At 37.6% G+C, this 20404-nt stretch overlaps 1 protein-coding gene across 2 annotated transcripts in view; it reads left to right on the plus strand.

Moving 5' to 3' along the window:
* Positions 1–20404, plus strand: part of Camk2d (calcium/calmodulin dependent protein kinase II delta) — a 249890-nt gene that overhangs the window by 159308 nt on the left and 70178 nt on the right. For both annotated transcript variants that reach the window (XM_059266205.1, XM_059266204.1), the window contains exons 5-8: positions 2152–2217; positions 5464–5536; positions 14830–14932; positions 17401–17484. In XM_059266205.1, coding sequence (XP_059122188.1) covers positions 2152–2217; positions 5464–5536; positions 14830–14932; positions 17401–17484 — 326 coding nt within the window. The remainder of the gene's footprint in view (positions 1–2151; positions 2218–5463; positions 5537–14829; positions 14933–17400; positions 17485–20404) is intronic.

Raw genomic sequence — 20404 nt, forward strand, 5'->3', positions numbered from 1 at the left:
AGATGACCAGAGTGTAAGCTCCTCTGACTCTTTAATATTCCCCTTTAAGTATAGATCCCTTAATAAATAAAATCCATTGCAGGAATTGCCACACCCCATTTCCTAAGCCCATGTAAAGGACTGATTTAGAGTAAACGGCACACAGAGTGTAATCTTCTCAATTAGTTAATTTGATTATTGTTCAAACAGTTATTAAGTAAGCAGATATTTTGTGTCCATGCTGGGGGGGGTACTAATGTAACAAATACTGACTAGATTTTATTAACAGAAACAAGCTTTTAATTTGTTTGTGCTTTTTGTCTTTCATCTTTTTCTTTTTGAACCCAGGGCTCCACACATGCTGAGCATGTGTCTTACCACTGAGCTATAATACCAGCTCCTAGATTTTCTAATGAGTGTTTAGATTGTTGATTGTTGCAACTTTAACAATCAAGTTGTAAGCATAGACAGAAAAAAATATATAAATAAAAGTATAATTCTATCACCCTTGATCGTAATGCAGGAAGAAATCCCACCAAAGCTTTAATTTACAATAGCAAAAGATTTGCAAGAAGTGCTTTTGTGGGAAAAAAAAGAGAAATGCTTTTGTGTCCTATCATTTTATATTAATTTTATCTAGGGCACATTTATAATTGCATTATTATACATTCTAGTAGACAGAAAAATAAGTATGTTGGTGAATTATATTACATGTACCATGGTTCTCGAGGAGAAAAAAAAAAAACTGCCCAGAAATTTACAGTGGAGAGGAGAGAAAGTTACACAAGTGTTCAGACATGCATACAGATTTACTGCCCAGTCTGCAGAGTATGAGTGCTGCTATCTGGAGGGTACAGTCCTTCCGTGATGTCCTGGAACATGAGAAGCCAAGCAGGCAATGGAGAGAACAAAAGGAAGGTATTATTAGGGTCTAAGATCATGCACAAGACTTTATGCCATCAGGTGATGCCTTTCCAAAGGTTGTGGGCCTATGATTGGCCGTGTCTACTGGAAAGACTGTGCTGGGCAGTGGCTGAGAGCTTTGCTATGCAGCATGTGATCTGCTTTGTGCTGGATGCTCTGTAGTCACTGGCTTCCATTTTATCAAGAATAAACCTGACTGCCTCAATTGTGAAGCTTCATAAGCTAGCCTAAGTGCTTTTTACACTGCGTAATACACTGTATAAAGACACTAGGTCAGCAGATATTAGTTATGACAAGGAACCCCAAAGCTGAAACAGTCTCTTAAAACTCAAACACAGCATAATGGAAAAAGGAGTCAGGCATAAATACTATTAGAAGACCCACCTCACCAATAGTAAAGGAATTCATATTGATGTGATATAACAGTTTTTTACTAGATAGATATTTTCACTAATTATATATATATATAATAAAATACTGGGAATGATTTAACCTGTGGGCATCTTCCCAGTTTGGGAGTAAACCATTTTGGAAGGCAGCTTGCCTTGTCTTCTCCCCACAATTTAAATGGGTGCTCTTTGATCTGGAAATTTTACTGGTAAGAATTTTCTTCTAGAATTAACCTACAACATGCAAATATGTATGTGCACATGTACACAAATGTAATAATATTTGTTGTATTAAACAAGGGAAACTCTTTCCAATATCAAGAAAGGCCCCTGATTTAACATAATATGATAAATTATTTATTAATGTTATATGATCCGACACTTATTAGGAAATTATTTCTTTGTGTGTCTTTCCAAAGGAAAAAATACATGTTAATGATAAACACAAAAAAATTAATTCGATACACAGTTACAGCCTTCAGAGTTTCTTTTAAACTACTTAGTTAGCATTCATGTGTATATCTTTTTGTTCATAAAATGTTGCTAAGGTACGCCATGTATTTTTGTCAGACCTCAATCAATATCTATGAAACTAAAATGAAGACTTTCTTAGAAACCATTTTATGTAGAAGATTTTGCTATATATATCTACAGAAAATTTGTGACCTCTGGATCCACTGATAACACAAATTTGAGTGCTTAGATACTAAATGGAATAATGTTTTAAAATTGTTGGGCTTAACTTATTATTGAAAAATAATACAAGGAGAAGAAATCGGTATGAACATTGTAAACTTACTGATGCCTAATTCTTTTCTTCCTGTTTTTTTTTTTAAATGTGTTTCTCTTGTTTCCACAGAGTTACTGGAGGTGAACTGTTTGAGGACATAGTGGCGAGAGAATATTATAGTGAAGCTGATGCCAGGTAAGTGGCTTGCCCTGAGCAAGATAAAGACACACCATTCCATCTCTGACACTTGTTCTATATATGTACGTAAAGATTTAAGTATATCATGACCCACCATTATGAGAATCTCATATTACCACCCTGGATTCTCTTTATGATGAGTCCTTCATCACAGAAGTTTCTCTCCTCTAAAGATTGCTGAGATGACTTTTAGAAAAAGGAAAAAGTATAGGTCTGTTTTAAATCTTATTTTTGATCAACCTCCCCTTGAGCTTCCATGTTGTGAAGGCCTGATAGCCACAGTGGCTGTTGAGTACTAGTGGGACAGAGTGCTTCTGTTACCACAGGAAGTTCCATAAGTACAACATACTTGTAGTCAGCAAAGAGAAACAGACCGCAGAAGGCCTCAGTGGCCCCTCTAGAGTGTTCATATTAGCATGTAACACTTTGGACATTGCATTAAAGCCTTTGAAATGCTGATGTGAAAAGCATTTATTTTTCTATTTCTGAGAGTTCACAAGTAACTTCCTGATTTTATTAATTAGCAAAAATTTTCATGGAAATTTTTTAAAAGGCCAGCATTTTATCCCATTTTAAGTTCCCTACACTACTCAAAGACATTTTTGGTAGTAAAATTGCATTAATCTGCTTACGTAGACCTGTTTAGACTTGATGATGTTAATTTTTCTTCTGTATACTATAGCTTTTACTTACATTGAAAAAACTGATGAAGAGCAATTAACTCATCATAACGTAATTGATGCTATGAAAGTTAAATCATTGGCCATCTGTCCTATCCCAACTGCTTTCCAAGTTTCCCAAAGTTGTAGCAGTATAGGGACCCTCAGTGACACTCAGCTGATGTTGAGATTCCTCATACCTCCCAAGTAGCACATGATATGTAAAACTCGCCTTTTACGTAAGTTGTGGCACCTCCCTGTAACCCCAGCCCTTTGGAGATGGAGGCCAGAAAGTCAAGAATTCCAGGCCAGCCTGTGCTATATAGTTGAAGCACTGTCTTAAAATAAAAATAGAAATAAATACATTATTTTCAAAAATCTCAGCTTTCAATTTCTGATTTTTCTTGATTTTATACCACTACATTTTCTTGGCTTAATACTAATGTTTATGGTATTCTGTACCTCTGACTGTACATGACTATACTTTTAATTTGTAGTCTATGTTTTGCTTTCAAAGTCAAGTAGAAAGTTCTGTTTGATCTTTGCTACATCGAGTAAATCCTTAGCTGCTCAGTGTATTCAAATACTCACATTTGTCCCCAGAAAATGGACCTAGAGCAGTACTAGAATAGCTATTTGCCAAGCAGGACCAATAATTTTAATTAAAGAATCAATTAAGAAATGGAGTTTGAGGCTGAAGAGACAGTTTAACAGTTAAGAGCACTTGTTGCTCTTGCAGAAGTCTGTCCCTGGTTTGGTTCCCAGAACCCACATGGTGGCTCACAAACACCCCTAACTCCACTTACAGAGATTTGATGACTTCTTCTGACATCTGTGGGCACCAAGCACACATGTGCACATGCAAACAAACACTTATACACATAAAATAAATAAATCTAAAAAGTCAAAAGACTTTTAAAGGAAATTTTACCTACTTTGCCTTTCTAAGTTATGATAAACATGTTCTGTTGGAAAACTTGTGGTTGAAGTGAGGTAGAGACTATTTTAACTCTTGGCAAGCAGTAACAGATAACAGGACAAAACCCATAGGTTGGGCCGTTTCATATGTTGCCTGCATTAGTTGAGGAATTAATTATAGAATAGTTTTTAGGATAGAGATCCCACAAGAAATCAAGAATAATTCTATTCCTATATATAATAAGCATCAAGAATCTATCTCTTCACATTTTTAAACTTTGTTTTCTCACTATCCCTCAAGAGCTCAGGCATGAAATCCATCCTTGATAATAAAGAGTAGTGAAATTAATTGAGCATGAATCATTGCTTCTTAATTTTGGCCATAAGCCAAATAAGCTATTTTTGTGGTTAGATAAAACAGAAATGTTCCAAAAAGACTGTGTGGAATTCACATTGTGATAAAAAGAACCACACAGTTAAAAACTTATGAGTAATTATCAAGCAATCCGTGTAGTTGACACCTCCAGTCTGAGTCTGTCCTAATGGCCATATCATTAGATTTGATACCAAAAAGTCACAATGATCATGGGTGTTTTGATGTATGTATTGTTAAAAATTAGACAGTGCTTGGTTTTTTTCAGTTCCTGTAAAGTATCATTATGTTACACACCAGGTGACTGAAAATGTTCTTATCAGGTTGTGCACTTTTTCCTTGATTCAGCAAATACCCTTTTGTTTGTGCTCAGCTTTGACCTGCACAGTGAAGGTGTGCAAGACTTGTCAGTATGGTGTGTTCTGCGTTATTGGGTGGCAGGTGGCACCTTATTGGGGTCTTGCAGCTCTCAGTCAAAAAATTTCTTATGTCTGATTTAATTGATTCTAATAAGTAAGCTTCTAATAAGGGTAGCATCAATGGTGCATTTTAACATGGTAATAAGTAAAACTTCCTTCACTAAAGGGTATAGAAATAGATTTAACAATTACCAGTCTCCAGGGGATCTTAAACCTATTGCAAACTCCTTAGCCCTTCCCCCAGAGTTTTCTTACTGTGCAAGAGGTTTATTTTATGTCATAGGTCTTCTCTGGATCCCCCTGCCCTCTTGGAGCTTGAATTCATTTTCTTATTCCTGTGTTATACAGGAGGCACCCCTTCTAAATCACTGGTACATGTGTCCTTCCTTTTTTTTTTTTAAATCCCTGTTTCACCTACCACTTCATCTGTGTTTACCCTCTTATTTCAACATGTTTAATTGTGACCTCAGATCTTAAACAGTTTAGATTGTGTATGACAAACACATGGAAATTTTATGTCTCTGGATAATCTTCCCAGGACATTTTGGGAACTAAACATCAAATTTTCTTCCTGACTGTGGAGATCCTGACATCTATAACAGATGACTTAATCTGTAGACTAGCAAGAAGAAACACAGCTTAAATTGTTTTGTCTGAATATGTCACAAATTATATGTTGGATGTCATTTTAATAAAAATCAGAATTAGCTTTATTCAACATTATTTAACCCTGGTGTAAAGCTAAGAAAAGTGTGAATAAATATAATTTCATTTGTTTGTTTTGTTTTGTTTGAACCTTCATTTTATTTTGTATCCAGTGTGATTATGTGCCTTTAAAATGTTCTCCCTCCCATTCTGCCCTTGTATCTTGCAGTCATTGTATACAACAGATTCTAGAGAGTGTAAATCATTGTCACCTAAATGGCATAGTTCACAGGGACCTGAAGGTCAGTATATGGAGTCTGTAAATCGGAATCAAAGACGTTTCTTTGGTTTTATTCTGTTTTGTTTCTCCGGGGAAAGGGCAGAGGTGGGGGGTATCGAACATGGTGTCTCCAATGCCTTTCCCGACGTTTTCTTGACGTGAATAATGAGATGACAATGCATGATGCCTCCTCAGTTTGCTCATCTACAGGCTAAATATACATCATAGCAGGAAAGGGAACCTGGCCTGTGATGTATGTCTGCCTATAGATTTACACACCACTTCTGTTCTGAGACCATGGGTTGCTGAAGCAGGACAACTGGCTACACATTGCTCACTTGAGCCTGATGAACCCTAGGCGAGGGGTAACAATTGCCAGCTAGCCTACAGCACAAGACGCCACGATTGTCAAAAATTCACTGTGTGTCCTCATTTAAACCTAACGGTGCCTTGTGTACTAACAGGACAACTTTTAGAACAATACTGTAAAAATGGGAAAGAGTTTGTGTGTGTGTGGAATAGCAGCAGAGCACAACAACTACAAGATTATATTTGTGTTCCAGTTCATTTCCTGGAAGAATTTATAACCAGGAAATGAGCTCCAGAACAAAATGAGATATTGTCCAAATGGATCTTTTTAGAACAAGTTAATACACATCATGGCTCACAGCTGGCAATATCCTGATTGTTCCGTGGTAGTAGTCACTCTTCTTGAGCAATGTGTTACTATGATTGAAGGAGATAAATTCGACACTAGTTGTCCTCTCCCTTTGCTCTTTAACCCGGTCTCTCTGAGGGTATACAGACAGTGAGTGTAAGCTTGGAACTAACACACGCCCCCTGGTGTTTGCATGCAGTCATTGCATTCAGCAGATCCTGGAGGCTGTGCTACACTGCCATCAGATGGGCGTAGTCCATCGGGACCTGAAGGTGAGTAATGCTGTTGGAGAAGATAAAGGAAGAACCACACAGTTCCTAAAGACTGTTCAGCTGCTGTTATACCAGGAAAGGCAAAAATTCAAGTAATACAGCTATGTGGACTCATTCCAACACATGTATCCACGTGCTTCCCCTAATCACAGCCTCTCATTTCATCTCCTACCATATACTTGAGACAGATAAATCCCTATCTTTCAGAAATAGTTTTCTAACATTAACAATAAATAACTTGCTTTATGTCCATACTCCAAGGAATGAGCATATAGTTTAAGATGACTTTAAATTTTATGATTTTTCCTTCGCTGTAAACTAGTTCTGTAGACATTGATGAAACATGATATTTTACATTTATACTGTATACCTAATATTATATAAATAATTTTCACAATTATAAACATAGGCTTAGCTCCAGCGATTGAGTGCCATTTTGAACTCTAAACTCTTTCCCCTACCAGTAATTCTTGGAATTCTAGGACTGTAGGTGTCTTGCTTCTTTTATTTGCATTTCTAGGGGCCCAGATATTATGATCTATGAAAAAGATTATATCAGATCAAGCATATGAAGCACACATATTTTCTATGGGTGCTCACTAATAGTTGTAAGAGTTTACTCAGTTCCTGTTATCACCCAGAACAAGGAATTTTTAGATCATTTGGAATGAGATAGTTTGGGGGACTCTTCCATTAATTTCCTGATTCCCATCTGTCATCATTCTAGCTTCACTTGTATTTCTGAGAAACAGAGAAACCTAAAATAGCAAATGAAATAAAGCCATCGGGTTGGGGGAGGGTAGCCAGTGTGCTTCGTGGTTTATTATGGTTTCAATTCTTTGTTGGCAATCCCAGCTTTTCCAGGCTTCACTACAGAGGCAATGTAGTCTTCAGCAGAAGAACCTGGACATTCTCATACACACACTTCTGGGTCTATAACAAACTATGAATTTCACTTAATGTTCAAAGGTAGGATTTGTACCAAAACATTGACTTTGTTTTCTGGACTCTTTCAACTTCAGTTGACTCTGAGAATTTTAACTATGAAAAACTAAGCTATGCTAGAGGGTATTTTCTTTGAAAGAGTCAGGATATAATATTGCACATTTCTAACACTTACCACATATATGTATCAGGAAAAAGAAAAAAATACGTTCCTTTGAAAAGTCCTATCTTGGACAATCGTGTCAAAAATTCATTAGTTGCCAAGGGAGCAATCAGAACCCCTTCGTGTTAGCTGTCAGGACCCACGGGACCTTACTTTTCCACTGGGCTTGTGTCGATATACACACCATTTGTTCTGTTTTATCAGATCTCTGAGACCCACTTGGAATACGTTACTGCATTTATGTGAGCAAATGTATATTCTAAGGCCAAACATAAAAAAGTAGGAATCCTCTTCCCTCAATTGTATGGGATGTTTTATGGGATCAAGATATGAATTTGCTGTTATATCTCCAGACTCAGACAAGACCTTCAAAAAGTGAAACTTGACTCAGAGATGGCAGTGGACCTGGGACATTGGCTGTGAAAGAAACAGTTTTCTGATATACGATCTAAACTCAGTGATCAAAAATCTGGGCAAGTGCTTTCTAGCAAGGCTTACTACCAAAAGAAATAGTGCACTTTGTGCCCTGGCTTCTCCATCATGCTTCTCTGATCTTCAGAAAAGATGGAGATGGACTTTTGAGAGCACTTTCTGTAATTTCTATAATTGCTGATGACCTAGTTTTGTCAAATTGATGACTTGGATAGACTCCTACAGAGTCTGCTTCCCAGTGCTTGTCAGTAGACCACTTCCTGGTCATGCTAATAGAGTTAAAAACTTGTACAATAAAGGCATCATATGTACATGTAAGTGTGTTAAACCCCTGACTTTATTTTGTGCCTTTTTTACCAAATGAATTCATTCTATGTGATGAATACGCTACTGGAAGTACCATGTTTACCAATGTAGTCAAGTATAAAGGCATTCATCACCAGGCTTTAAACCAAGTTTTCCTCATGGTTCCTACACCTCCTGTCTTCATTTCTTTATCCTGATTTTTATGTTAGTTCACATAGAATTATTTAGATACTGAATGCATGTGGTTTAGTTCATCTAAATCACTTTGAGGAAGAACATACACAGTGCTGTGTTTATTATCATTATCAAAGATACTTGTGGCTGTTGTACACTTTAAGGTAGACCAACACCTGCCTAGCAAAGGACCCTAACATGCTTGCAACATACTTCTTCAATTCAGGAACAGATAAAATTCAAACAGAAGAATAAATGTATATAAACACATACTTGTAAGAGCAGTCATAACAGATTATCCATAAAATAGGATAATTATATCTTAAAATAACAATGCTCACTATTTTGAATATTTAATTAACTGCCATCATCTGGAATCTATAAGATATAAATTTATTGGCACCCAGAACCAAGACTAAGGCACAGCAGACAAATTGAGGAAAAGAAACAGAAGATGGTTCAAAGATTGAGGGAGGAGATCAGTCACCACCAGCCTATTCTCAGTGGACACATGAACACCAATATATATGTTCCCAGTAATGGGACCATTGATTCATATCTAGGTAGGATTAGAGGTTCTAGCAGTAATGATTATAGTGTTGTTGGATAAGTAGGAAGCTTCAGGGCACAATTGAAGATATTAGCAACAAAAGGAACCTCTGTGTATCCCTCAGCAGAGGATGCTGCTCTTCTATTGGCCACTTTTTTTTAGTAGCATGTAATGGAAAAATCATCATGTAGGTAGGTAAACAGATGGATGGAAGGATAAATGGACAGATGGATGGATAGATGATAGATAATAGATAGATAACTTTAATTCTGGAGATGTTTATGACTACCTCATAGAAATTTATGATTGGAGTAGAAAGTAAAATTGGAGAGCAGAACTAACTCAAAGCATTCAGTAAATCTTTGTTAGCTGTGATAGTAGATAGATCATATTGTGAATTCAAAATTTGGAATAGTTAGAAAATCTAGTATTCTGTTTTTCTCAGAACTGTCTTTAGATAAAAGCTTAAAGGACAATCATTTCCACATAGCATTTGTCTAGCTATCTAAAAAGGAATGTATGTGAAAATCTAATATGTTAAGGGGTCATTCTGTCATTTTTTGTGTGTCTAGGGTGTGTGAGGTCATAGAAAAGCAGTGACTGTCGGGTAGTCATGATAGTCCACTCTGCTTCTTTCAGTCCACTCAGCAAGGTTTACTTAGAGTACAGAAGTAAACTAAGAGACAGGTATGGGAAGCAGAATAGTTCCAGTGAATCTGCCTGCCTGTATATGATATCAGAAGTATGGCACCCTGATTGATGCTCAAGTGCATGCATCAGCCGGAAGCCCTCTGTTTTCAATACATGAAATCAGGAATTCACTCCTGTAAAAAAAAAAAAAAATTAAATGAAAGTTAAAACCATCTGTGCCAGTGCACAAATGAAACAAGTGGAGATGGCATTCAAGCTTTCCAGCTTGGGCAAAATTCCGTTGAGTTGATTTCCGGGAGCTTTCCTCATACCTTCTCTGGCAAAAGAAAGGGTGACTGAAAACATATCAAAGCAGAGAATAGTTAGCTTCTCTTCAGTGTATTGAGATTTTAAAATAAAGGAAAGGAATTTTAAAATGCCTTTAAAATTCATTACAAATAATATCTAGGGAAATTTGACAATCAATATGTCACAATAAAATCATTTGATACTTTCATAATAAAAAATAAAAATGGTAAAAGTAAATCACTTATTTGACATGTATGTTTCTAGTGATTGAATCTTACTATATAGGCAATGATCACATACATGCCAGATAAACCCTGTGACCAATGTTCATGTGATCATTGCCTTCTCCAGATTAACTCCTTAATTAAAGGAGTGCTAATTAAAGACTCAAGATTAAGATCATGTCTTATGTTTCCTAAGTTTTCCCTTATTTTATTTAGATGTAGGTGGCAGTTATGTTTGATTACTTCAAAATACCTAACAAATAGACTACCTTATGAAAACAAACCATATCTGTGTTCTATTGCTGTGAAGTGACAGCATGACTACAGCAACTCTTATAAAAAGAAAGCGTTCAGTTGGGGCTTGCTTACAGTTCAGAGGCTTAGTTCATTATCATCATGGAAGGGAGCGTGGTTGCATGCAGGCAGACATAGTGCCAGAGAAGTAGCTGAGAGTTATACATTGAGATCAATAGGCAACAAGAACAGAGAGGCTCTGGGCTTGGAATAGGCTTTTTGAGACCTCAAAGCCCACCTCTATTGACACACTCTGCCAACAAGGCCACACCTTCTAATGCTTTCAAAGAGTACCACTCCCTGGTATTCAAATCTATGAGCCTATGGAAGCCATTCTCATTCAAACCACTATAAGTGCCAAATCTATAAAAGAATAATTATGGAGCTGAAGAGATTTCTCAGTAGGTAAAGTGCTTGCTGCCTACGCATGAGGAACTGATTTTGGATCTCTAACACTCATATAAAAGTCTGTTACCACACCCCTGTGGTCCCAGATAGCAGGATCCCAGGAGCACACTGGCTAGCCAGCCTAGCCACTCACTAAATTCCACGTTCAATGAAAGGCCCTGTCTCAAAAAGTAAAGTGGGGCACGATAGAGCAAAATACTTCATATTGGCCTCTTTGTGCACAGGTGCATGCACACATGTAACCCCCCCCCAACACACACACACATTTTTGTGCTCCAAAGAGTGGAGCAATTAAGATATCTAGCACCAAGCCCCAGACTCTTCTTTTTGGACATCTCTACCTTCATAAACTGAGGGGCTTGAGATTTATTTTCTCTTTCAAGTCTCCACTAGTTCTAAGGGTGGTTCCACAACTTGCTTAAGTACTTTAAGATATTTGAATAATTTTAATAAGTCTTTACATCCTCCTGAAAGCTATTGCTTTCATATCCATATGGAAACACAGAACAAAACTTGTACACAGTTGCTGCTCGTTGCAGCTGATATGCTATAAATGGTTGTTGACACTGAGACCAGATGTCGTGGAAAATTCTGCACCATTAGGAAGCAATGGGGTGGGGAAGGAACCTATGTATGAGAATGTCAGGAGACTCTATTTAAAAACCAACCTAAAAAGTGATCGCTTTGTAAGCACGTAGAGATCATGGCAAAGTATACATGCTAACATAGGGATTTGTATGAACATTTCTTCAATTTTAAACATGCATTACAGATTGAAATTGTTTCTGCACATTGAAATGGCCAGCCATGGAGAATGTAGTACCTGATCACCACAGTGTATATTGTCCCTACAAAGTATGGTGTTCTTATGTTGCACATCCACTAGATATTGTCATGAGATACAATTCAGTAGCCTCATAATACCACTTGAGAGATGAAGGAAGTGATCAGTCCATGGGTTGCCCAAGTCTACAGCATCGGAGTGAGAGGACATGAATCTTGAACTCACATTTTTTTCTAAGTCATCATTATGCCCAATTCCCTCATGTTCCTGAGTCAGTGTTCATGTGCAGATGTGTTGGAAGATCTCTGCTTTTGATCCTACCTGTCATGTTCATCCTAGGAAGTCAAAATAATGACATAGTAACAACTGGAATGTGGTGGAAATTCTTCCTAAGGAGGCAGTCATGCACTCACCGACATTCTAATTGTTCTGCCTTGGTGTAACCTGGTAACAGATGTATTCCTTTCTTAAGCATTCTGAGTTTGAACTCTCAGCAATGGACTTTTATAGTACAATATAGTTTCAAATTAAATGTTAAGAGTGATTCAAGAAAACCCAAAACAAATATGCCAGTTCCCACTAAAAGTGTCTTTAGAAATTATTAGTGAGTCAGCCTTCTGCACTCCCCACAGACCATGATAGAAAAATTATTCTAGCTGGCCTTTCTAAAAAGTAGAAAGAAACTCTATGGAAGTAAAATACATGTGATATATTAAAGGTTTTTATTAAAGCCACTTAAAGCAATTTTCAAGTGAAATATTAAAAAGCAGATTCCTTTATTAAAATCAAAAACTGTTCTAACTTTTCAGCTTCCATTCCGTATTCTTTATGTTAGCTTTTCCTAAATGATATACATAATGCAAAGCCATCTCGGTGATTTCAGTTTTAAAATGAATCCCATCCCTTGGAAATAGGCCTGCTTTCTCCTGTACATAGCTGCTGCTGAACAGTCTTATGGATTTCAGGTGAAAGTCACATACAAATATATTCCTATTTTCTTGGATGACTCACAGGTCCTAGAGTAAGGCCTTCTAGGTCATCTCTAGCTATGAATACTGCCCCATTCAGAGACTTGGTTTTTTGGGGCATTGTGCATAGAGGCCTGCCTAGAAGCTTTTCAGTGTAGTAGTAAGAGTAAAAGCACATTAAATTTTTAAAGAGTTTACTCACTAATGACACTTGCATTTGCTCAAGTAACTTCTATACCATTAGACTTAAAGTGATTGGAGCTCTTTCCTTGAATGAGTCTGTGGTTGGCCAATTAGATTGGATGTATATTAGCAAGCATTTCTAAAATCTTAGTCTTTTGGAATGTGAAAGTTCCAAAGAAGGAGAATCAGCTGTTGCGTACAGTTCAGTGTGATTGGTCTAAGTTACTTATTCCATAAATAAGTAGTAGAAAATTATATTGATTAAGTTAGAAAATGTATAGGTAGTTAGTTGACCATAAATTTTAGTTGTGAAATTAAAATGTCAAAAGTGAGTAACTTAGCCTGATTAAATATATTAGCACACTGATAAATATCCAGGGTTCCAGTTTCAAACAGTAAGTCATAATGTAAGTTACATCAACCTAAGTGCTTTAATATTCTTGAAACATGTTAATCTCAAACTCCAAATTAAATGTCTTTGATGTTGAGGTAGTTCAAAACCATACTTCAACCCCGAAAAGCTCCCAAGGCCCCTTCACATTTCCAGTGGTCATGATAGTAGTGGATCTGATGGCAGTGAGCAGCAACCGCCTGAAGAAGTCTGGTATTTAACTAAAACTTGCTTGCTCACCCTCTAATTTCTTATGGATTTAACCTAATTTCTTCTAAGTTCTGCTTGTGGGTTTTGCTGTTTTGCATGGCTGGCTTGATTTATAAATACTGGTTTAGGCTGTGTTTACTCAAGTCCAAAACAACCCACAAAACCAACAAATTCAACAAAGAGAGAGTACTCAAATTGATGAAAACGATGAAATTTCTTATTTGTCAACACATAAACAAAAATCATTTGGCTGACAACGTTTTCAAATTTTCAGAGAACAGTTTTGGTACTTGGAAGGGCTATTGTTTCCCAACTGTTTTGGTGGAGACATAAGTTCCAAATTCATGGGTTCTTATCCAAAGCAAGAAGACCTTGGACCATTTTCCCATGTGTATGCCAATCCAGATGTCTGGGTGGGCTAGGCTTCACTGTACATAATACTCAACACTTTTCCTAACCATATCCCCAGTCTGTTTCTTAGTATCCATGAGGACATCCAGGGAAATTGAAGGCTCTTTCTCAATGCTTGTTTTCAGAATTCCAGTGTGGTTGGGAAACAATGGTGTAGACACAGCCTCATTCCAAGAGTGCTTTGTCAGTCCTTGAGGAAGGATCAATACCAAAGAAAAATGTGTCTTTCTCATGGTATTTTAGGTGGGAGAATAAGTATCTGCATAATATTTTAGTCACACTTTAAAAGAATGTAAATTACACAGTAAAAAGTGGCTTATAAATTTTTGTTTAAAGCTAACTATAACATTTGGCAAACAGTATACTCTTTCTGCCTTTAAGAATAAACAGATCCTTAAAGACAGCCATTTTAATACATAATTCAGAGTAAGTCTCTCAAATTTGTGCAGAAATTGTTTGGAAACATTGAGGAATCAAAATCACTGTGTTTCAGTCCAAACTCTTAAAAATCAAGTGGGATTTAATTTGCAGTTTCATTTGCCAAATGTCTGTAGGTTGGTCCAACTCTGGTTATCATTTTGCCAGATTTCCTCCTGCTGAAAATGTCTGTGCTCTGTTAGGCTTCTAAGTCCGTGTCAGTGGCCAAGTGTGCACCTTGAGTGGTCCTTGGAGGCATGCGAGCAGGTGAAGCCAGCAACTCGACTAATTGCATCCTTCCCCATTGCCTCTGCAGTGCCCAATGCATCTGTCTGAAGCCTGCACCCATGGTTGTCCTCTATAGTTTTCTAACCCTACTTTCCCTGGGATTTAGGAATGGAAATCTCCAGGAGAGACAACAGTGCATGAGTTTGTTTCCCAGCCATTCCCTCCCTGTTTAATCTTGTACAAATGTTGGTCATTTTAAGTAGTCACTTAAAATAGATTCTCACTTTAGTCTCTCTCTCTCTCTCTCTCTCTCTCTCTCTCTCTCTCTCTCTCTCTCTCTCTCTCTTTCTAAATAAAGCCTGAGAATTTGCTTTTAGCTAGCAAATCCAAAGGAGCAGCTGTGAAGCTGGCAGACTTCGGCTTAGCCATAGAAGTTCAAGGCGACCAGCAGGCGTGGTTTGGTGAGTAGGGCTACTCTCCTTAATGTAACTGTGCTCTCCCAGCCCGGAACTCCTGGTTCCTAACACCACTTTCTAGCCACAGCATGGTAGCAATGGTCATCTTCACTAATTGTAAGACATTGAACTTGATGTTAAATGGATCTATAATAAGAAAATAAGAGAAAAATATTGACAAAACAAGTTCATGTACACCTTTTTAAAAAAGTTTGTGGTAAAATGGATTCTGTTCTAAGAGTTAATAGGAGGGCTTCAATATACAATGTGAGAGTATGCACACTCTCTTCACAGTAATAATAAATAGTATTTTAAAAATTTAATCTAGAGATGGTAGATGTTTATAACACACACACACACACACACACACACACACACACACACACACACACACATATATAAACACTTTTTCCCCTAGTGTTCATAACCCCCACACTAGGGAAAAAGAGACAGACAGTAGAACCCTAGGACTCACTGGCTGGCCACCTTAGCCTGCTTGGCAAGCTCCAGACCATTGAGAGACCCAGTCTCAGAAAACAAGGTGAGTGGTACCTGAGCAACTACACTTGAGGTTGTCTTCTGGCACACACATACTAGTGATAATGCAAAACATAAAAACTATCTTATTTTATTTTAATTCTCATTTTAATTCTACATACTTTGTTCCTTTTATTCACTTTTCACCCTATAACCCTGGTCTCTTTAAATATTGGCCAAAACTATGAGAATTAACATCCTATGTAGCACATTTGATAAAACTGTAAAAAATAAAATATCCACATACATCCCATTTATCCTAAGGAACTGGAGCAAAAGATGTCTGCAATATGCTTTTAATGTCTTATTGTTGCTAGGGCAACAGAGGCTCTACCAGGATCTTGCATTGTGGAAGAATTACTTTACTTAGTTGCTATTATGTCTCACATTTTAAATATTAAGTGATTTTTTTAATGAGAAGATTGTCTAATAGATATATTTCCAACAGTTGATATTTCTGTTTCTTTCTTTATCTGTTTTGATACCCCCATTAGTTCTTTGAAGTAAAACCCATGTTATCTCTGGAGAGAACAAGTTCTTATTAACCTTGATAGTATATATCATAACAATGCTACATTCCTAGGAGTTATATCCCCTGATGAAGAAGACCTTGTTTACTGTGTTCCAGCATGCTGTATTCATGAAGTCATTGTAGAGTATTATTTCTTTTGCATCCAGTTCCTTAGGATAAATGGGATGTATGTGGATATTTCATTCTTTACATTTTTATCAAATGTGCTACATAGGATGTTAATTCTCATAGTTTTGTCCAATATTTAAAGAGACCAGGGATATGGGGTGAAAAGTGAATAAAAAGAACAAAGTATGTAGAATTAAAATCCTTTGGCTTATATTTAATCTAATTTTGCTGGAGAAGTAACTCAGCCAATATCTTCTCTCTTATATTTCTTTTTTAATGTAGTCAGTATAATTTCTGTGCAGAAATGGGGAGTAATTCATTTTTGGATACTTTGCCTCCTGGTAAATAAAGACTGTGACTTGGCATTAGTTTATGGTTGGAGGAACTTCTGATTGTGTGATCTTTTAGAGAGACTTTCCAATTTTCCATTTGTTGCCTTTTAAAAGAATGCTTTCAAATGAAAATGATTACCTTTGTTATTTTTTAAAGTGTTCTTTACTTGAAAAACTCATTTTCAGGAGTAGAAAATATTTCCACTGGAGTCTGGTAACAGATGTTATTGTTGCTTAAGCATTCCTTATCAAATTCTACTCTGCTTTATATAATCCAAGGCTTCCTTTGCTATCACCCCTTCACTGTGTCTTCTGAAGTTGGAGGTCTCTTTGGTCGGGGTTCACTGGTGATTCATCCAAGTGTCCCCAAGACTCCTCTCAGTTGCCAGTTATGAATACGCCCTGGTTATTTATTAGTACACATTGAACTGATATTTTTCTGGGCTTATTTCTTCTCAGAATGAGTCTTTCAGTTACTGGTAGCCCTATGCACCCTCATGGCCCTGTACCCAAAGGATATCTGTTTTAAAAAATATTTTCTCAAAGTTTGCTTTGGATTTGTCCTTAGTATGTAGGTGTTCCGTCCCCCTCTTTTGTAGGTGACTGATTGTCAGAGGCGTTTAGGGATCATCTTTTGCAAATAACTAATCTGCCCTCAGTTTTCTAACTATTTCTTTATAGCTTTAGCTTGAACTTCCATATAAGTGATGTTAAAACATCTGAACAAAAGTAGCCCTGTGTCAAAATATCATAGTAGATTGACCTCCACACCTCCAGTGTGTGTGTGTGTGTGTGTGTGTGTGTGTGTGTGTGTGTGTGTGTGTGTTTTCAAATAATCTACAAGGTTGGACAGACAGACCTCATCTTCAGTTAAAGAAGCCCCCTATAGCATTTTTTTCTTAGTTGTCCATTTCCTTCCAATGTCGTCATGACAACCCTGACTCATGAGCATCTGTTTTCCCTAGGTTTTGCTGGCACACCTGGTTATCTCTCTCCAGAAGTCCTGCGTAAAGATCCTTATGGAAAACCAGTGGATATGTGGGCATGTGGTAAGAAATTACATTTTCAAGGCAAATTTTGTAATAGAGCAGTGTCTCTGTCAGTTTGGGATGCAAAAATAAAACACCAGAGGCTGAATGGCTTAAACAACTAAAAAGTATTTGTAATGATTCTAGAAGCTGGATAGCCTATGGTCATGGTGCCTATTGATTTGCTGTCTAGTGAGGGTGTACTTCTGGATTCATAGATACCCATTTTCTTTTTGAGGCCACACATGGTAAAAGAGTCTTTCTTGTCAGAGCATGAATCATGAGGCCTTTTCTCTACCAAAGGCTTCACTATTAACTTCATTACAGTAGCACCGAGGACTTCAGCCTGTAAGTTAGGAGAAGGTACAAATGCTCTGTAGCAAGCAGTGTTGTTAGACTTGAACTCAGAACGTCTCGAACTTTAGTCTACTGAAAGGTTCATGGAGAAGTGGGTAAAGAACAGACCTCCATGTTTTTGGTTAGGTCTGGAGTGGGCAGACTGAAACTTCTCTGGTGACACCAGTGCTTTATCTCGGAACTCTGAGAACAAAGATGTAGAGAGCCTTATAATGCTACACGCTTGCTCTCCTGAGCCAACCAGTCCTTCTAGCAGAAACTATCTGCCTAGGATTTGCTTGGCAAGAATTACAAGAGTAAATCTTGAAAACAATGAGTGAATGAAGTTTGATTCCAGCCCCAATCTGCCAACTCTAATTTAAAAAAAAAGAAAAAAAAACATCCTGGGGAGACCCAGCACACTCTGGGGAGAACCACAGCATCATTTCTAACAATAAAATCTCTATGTGTTGACGTATTCTTCAAATAGATGGAAGACTGAAATAAGGGGATGCTGACAGTCATTCTGAAATGTTTTTCTACTAAGACTTTCAACAAAACCTAGTGTTCTGTGTTCCACAGTCTCCTTTCTACTGTCTAAAAATAGATGTGAACTGCTACAGTTTGGTTATGGTGGGGGGCTGTAGGCATGTTTCAGTGTCGTGTTTGCCAACAAACCCAGAAGATGTTGATTAAAAATTGATTTATAGGTTCTGGAAATAACTTGTTAGGTTCAGTTTTAGTTTAAAAGAAGTATCGATGTTGGAATGGCAAACTATCCCATACTCCATTCCTTGTCAGCTTTATATCCCTAACAACAACTTGATATGAATGCAAACTGATGGAATCCTGTGTGTTCCGAGTTCCCTCCTTGCCCAAAAAGGCAGCTATGAGGAGCTGGATTTTTGTCATGCATAGCTGCCAGTCTTTGGTTTGCACTGGCTCTAATATCTGAGCCTTTTGTTTTCCTTTTCCCTGTGAAATAAGAATATTATACCCTCACAGAGCTGTGGGAGGTCAGACAAGGCACATATTAAGGGAAAATATTTTATAGTGTATAAAGCAGTGTGAAATGAAAACAGCCATCATCATTCTAAAGATTTAGAAGTGACACTTAGTCAAAGGCTAAGGTCTTAGATAGATCCCAAGCACTCTATTCCCCTGCCTTCCTAAAGCTGTTTTCTAAAGGGAACTCCAAAGTGCCTATGAGCGAGAGCTGGTGCAAACTGTTCGTGTCCAAGTCTGAATTCTAACAAGGTCAATAGCTCAGATATTTCCCTTATACTAAATTAGCTCTGAGCCCAGATCTGTTTCTGCTGATGAGCCTTCAGGCAGCAGATTGGATCAAGAGTCAGGCTGACTGACAATGACAGGTCTTATGGAGTATAGTCATATTCTTGAAGTATTTTAAAATATAATAGAGTCGATTTTTGTGAAGTACAGGGTTGTGTAGATGGAACGTGATATTCGGATCTTAAACGCTATAGGGACTGTGTGGTCAGTTACTGGTCCAGAACAAAAGGAGAGTTACTGAAGTATTAGATCCAGTGTCCCAGTTCTGGGAGTTCTAAAAAGCTAGACTTGGCCACCCACTCTAAATGCTAGTTAGAGACTATTAGACAGAAAGGCAGAGAAAGCAGATTTAATCAAATGTGAGTAAAGATGGTCTGTGACCCCAGGTCTACTTGGGGTGTTGGCATGAACTTCAGTTTAAACAGCAGAACTGCAGCAGGGAGCCAGATGCATGCATGATTAAGAACCCTTGGTCAAAGTGTGTCTTGTTTACTGTCTCAGTCCTGGTTCAGAAGTGGTTGGAGGACTCTTATTCTTAGGGGAACAAGCTGGTTCTCATGAACTGCTCCAGGAGGCAGCCTGGCCTTCACATGTAATTGCCTTGCTTTAGGGGTGGTCTGTCCTACTGGACTTTGTTGTAACTGAAGTCCAAGGTATCTGGAGGTTTAAGACAATAACTCTTATTTGTGTGTCTTTGACCTTGATGAGGAACAGCTGGGTTGAGTGTTACAGGTTTTTAGATAGATATTCCTTGAATGATTAACATGCCTATGAGGAGTTAAACAGGACTCTGACCCAAAGCACAGAATATAGATAAAACAGAAGGGAAGAGATGCTTCTATCTTGCTTTCTGCTATCTTATGTGCCCAGAGAAGGAGGAGTGGGTGCTGTACAGGAAAAACAGCCAGTGGTTGGCACAGGTGTATCAAGCATTTTTTCCCATTTCAGTAAATACTCATCTCCAGCTTGCCTAACCCATGTCGTTCTTCCCTCGTGGTTTTCCTCCAATCTCTCCCTCTTATGTTCTCCTTCCCTTTTGTCCGTCTGGTAGCATGTGCCATGGTTAAAAGAACACTCCCGTCGCCTCAGTTTGCTTGCTGTAAGATGATATAAATTGTTTGGTCTCTTTGTCTCAGCCTCCTCTTAAAAATGGAGAGAACATAGGACTTGACTCATAGCAACTGCCAAGAGGATGTGAGAAGACGCACTTAGTGTGTGTTAGTTACTAGTAATGTTGTTACTAGGAAGTTATTTTGGGTTTTTCTTTTGTTTTGTTTTGGTTTTTTTTTTTTGGATGAACTTTCTAGATAAC

The sequence above is a fragment of the Peromyscus eremicus genome, chromosome 6, assembly GCF_949786415.1.
Source record: "Peromyscus eremicus chromosome 6, PerEre_H2_v1, whole genome shotgun sequence".
Classification (NCBI taxonomy): Eukaryota; Metazoa; Chordata; class Mammalia; order Rodentia; family Cricetidae; genus Peromyscus; species Peromyscus eremicus.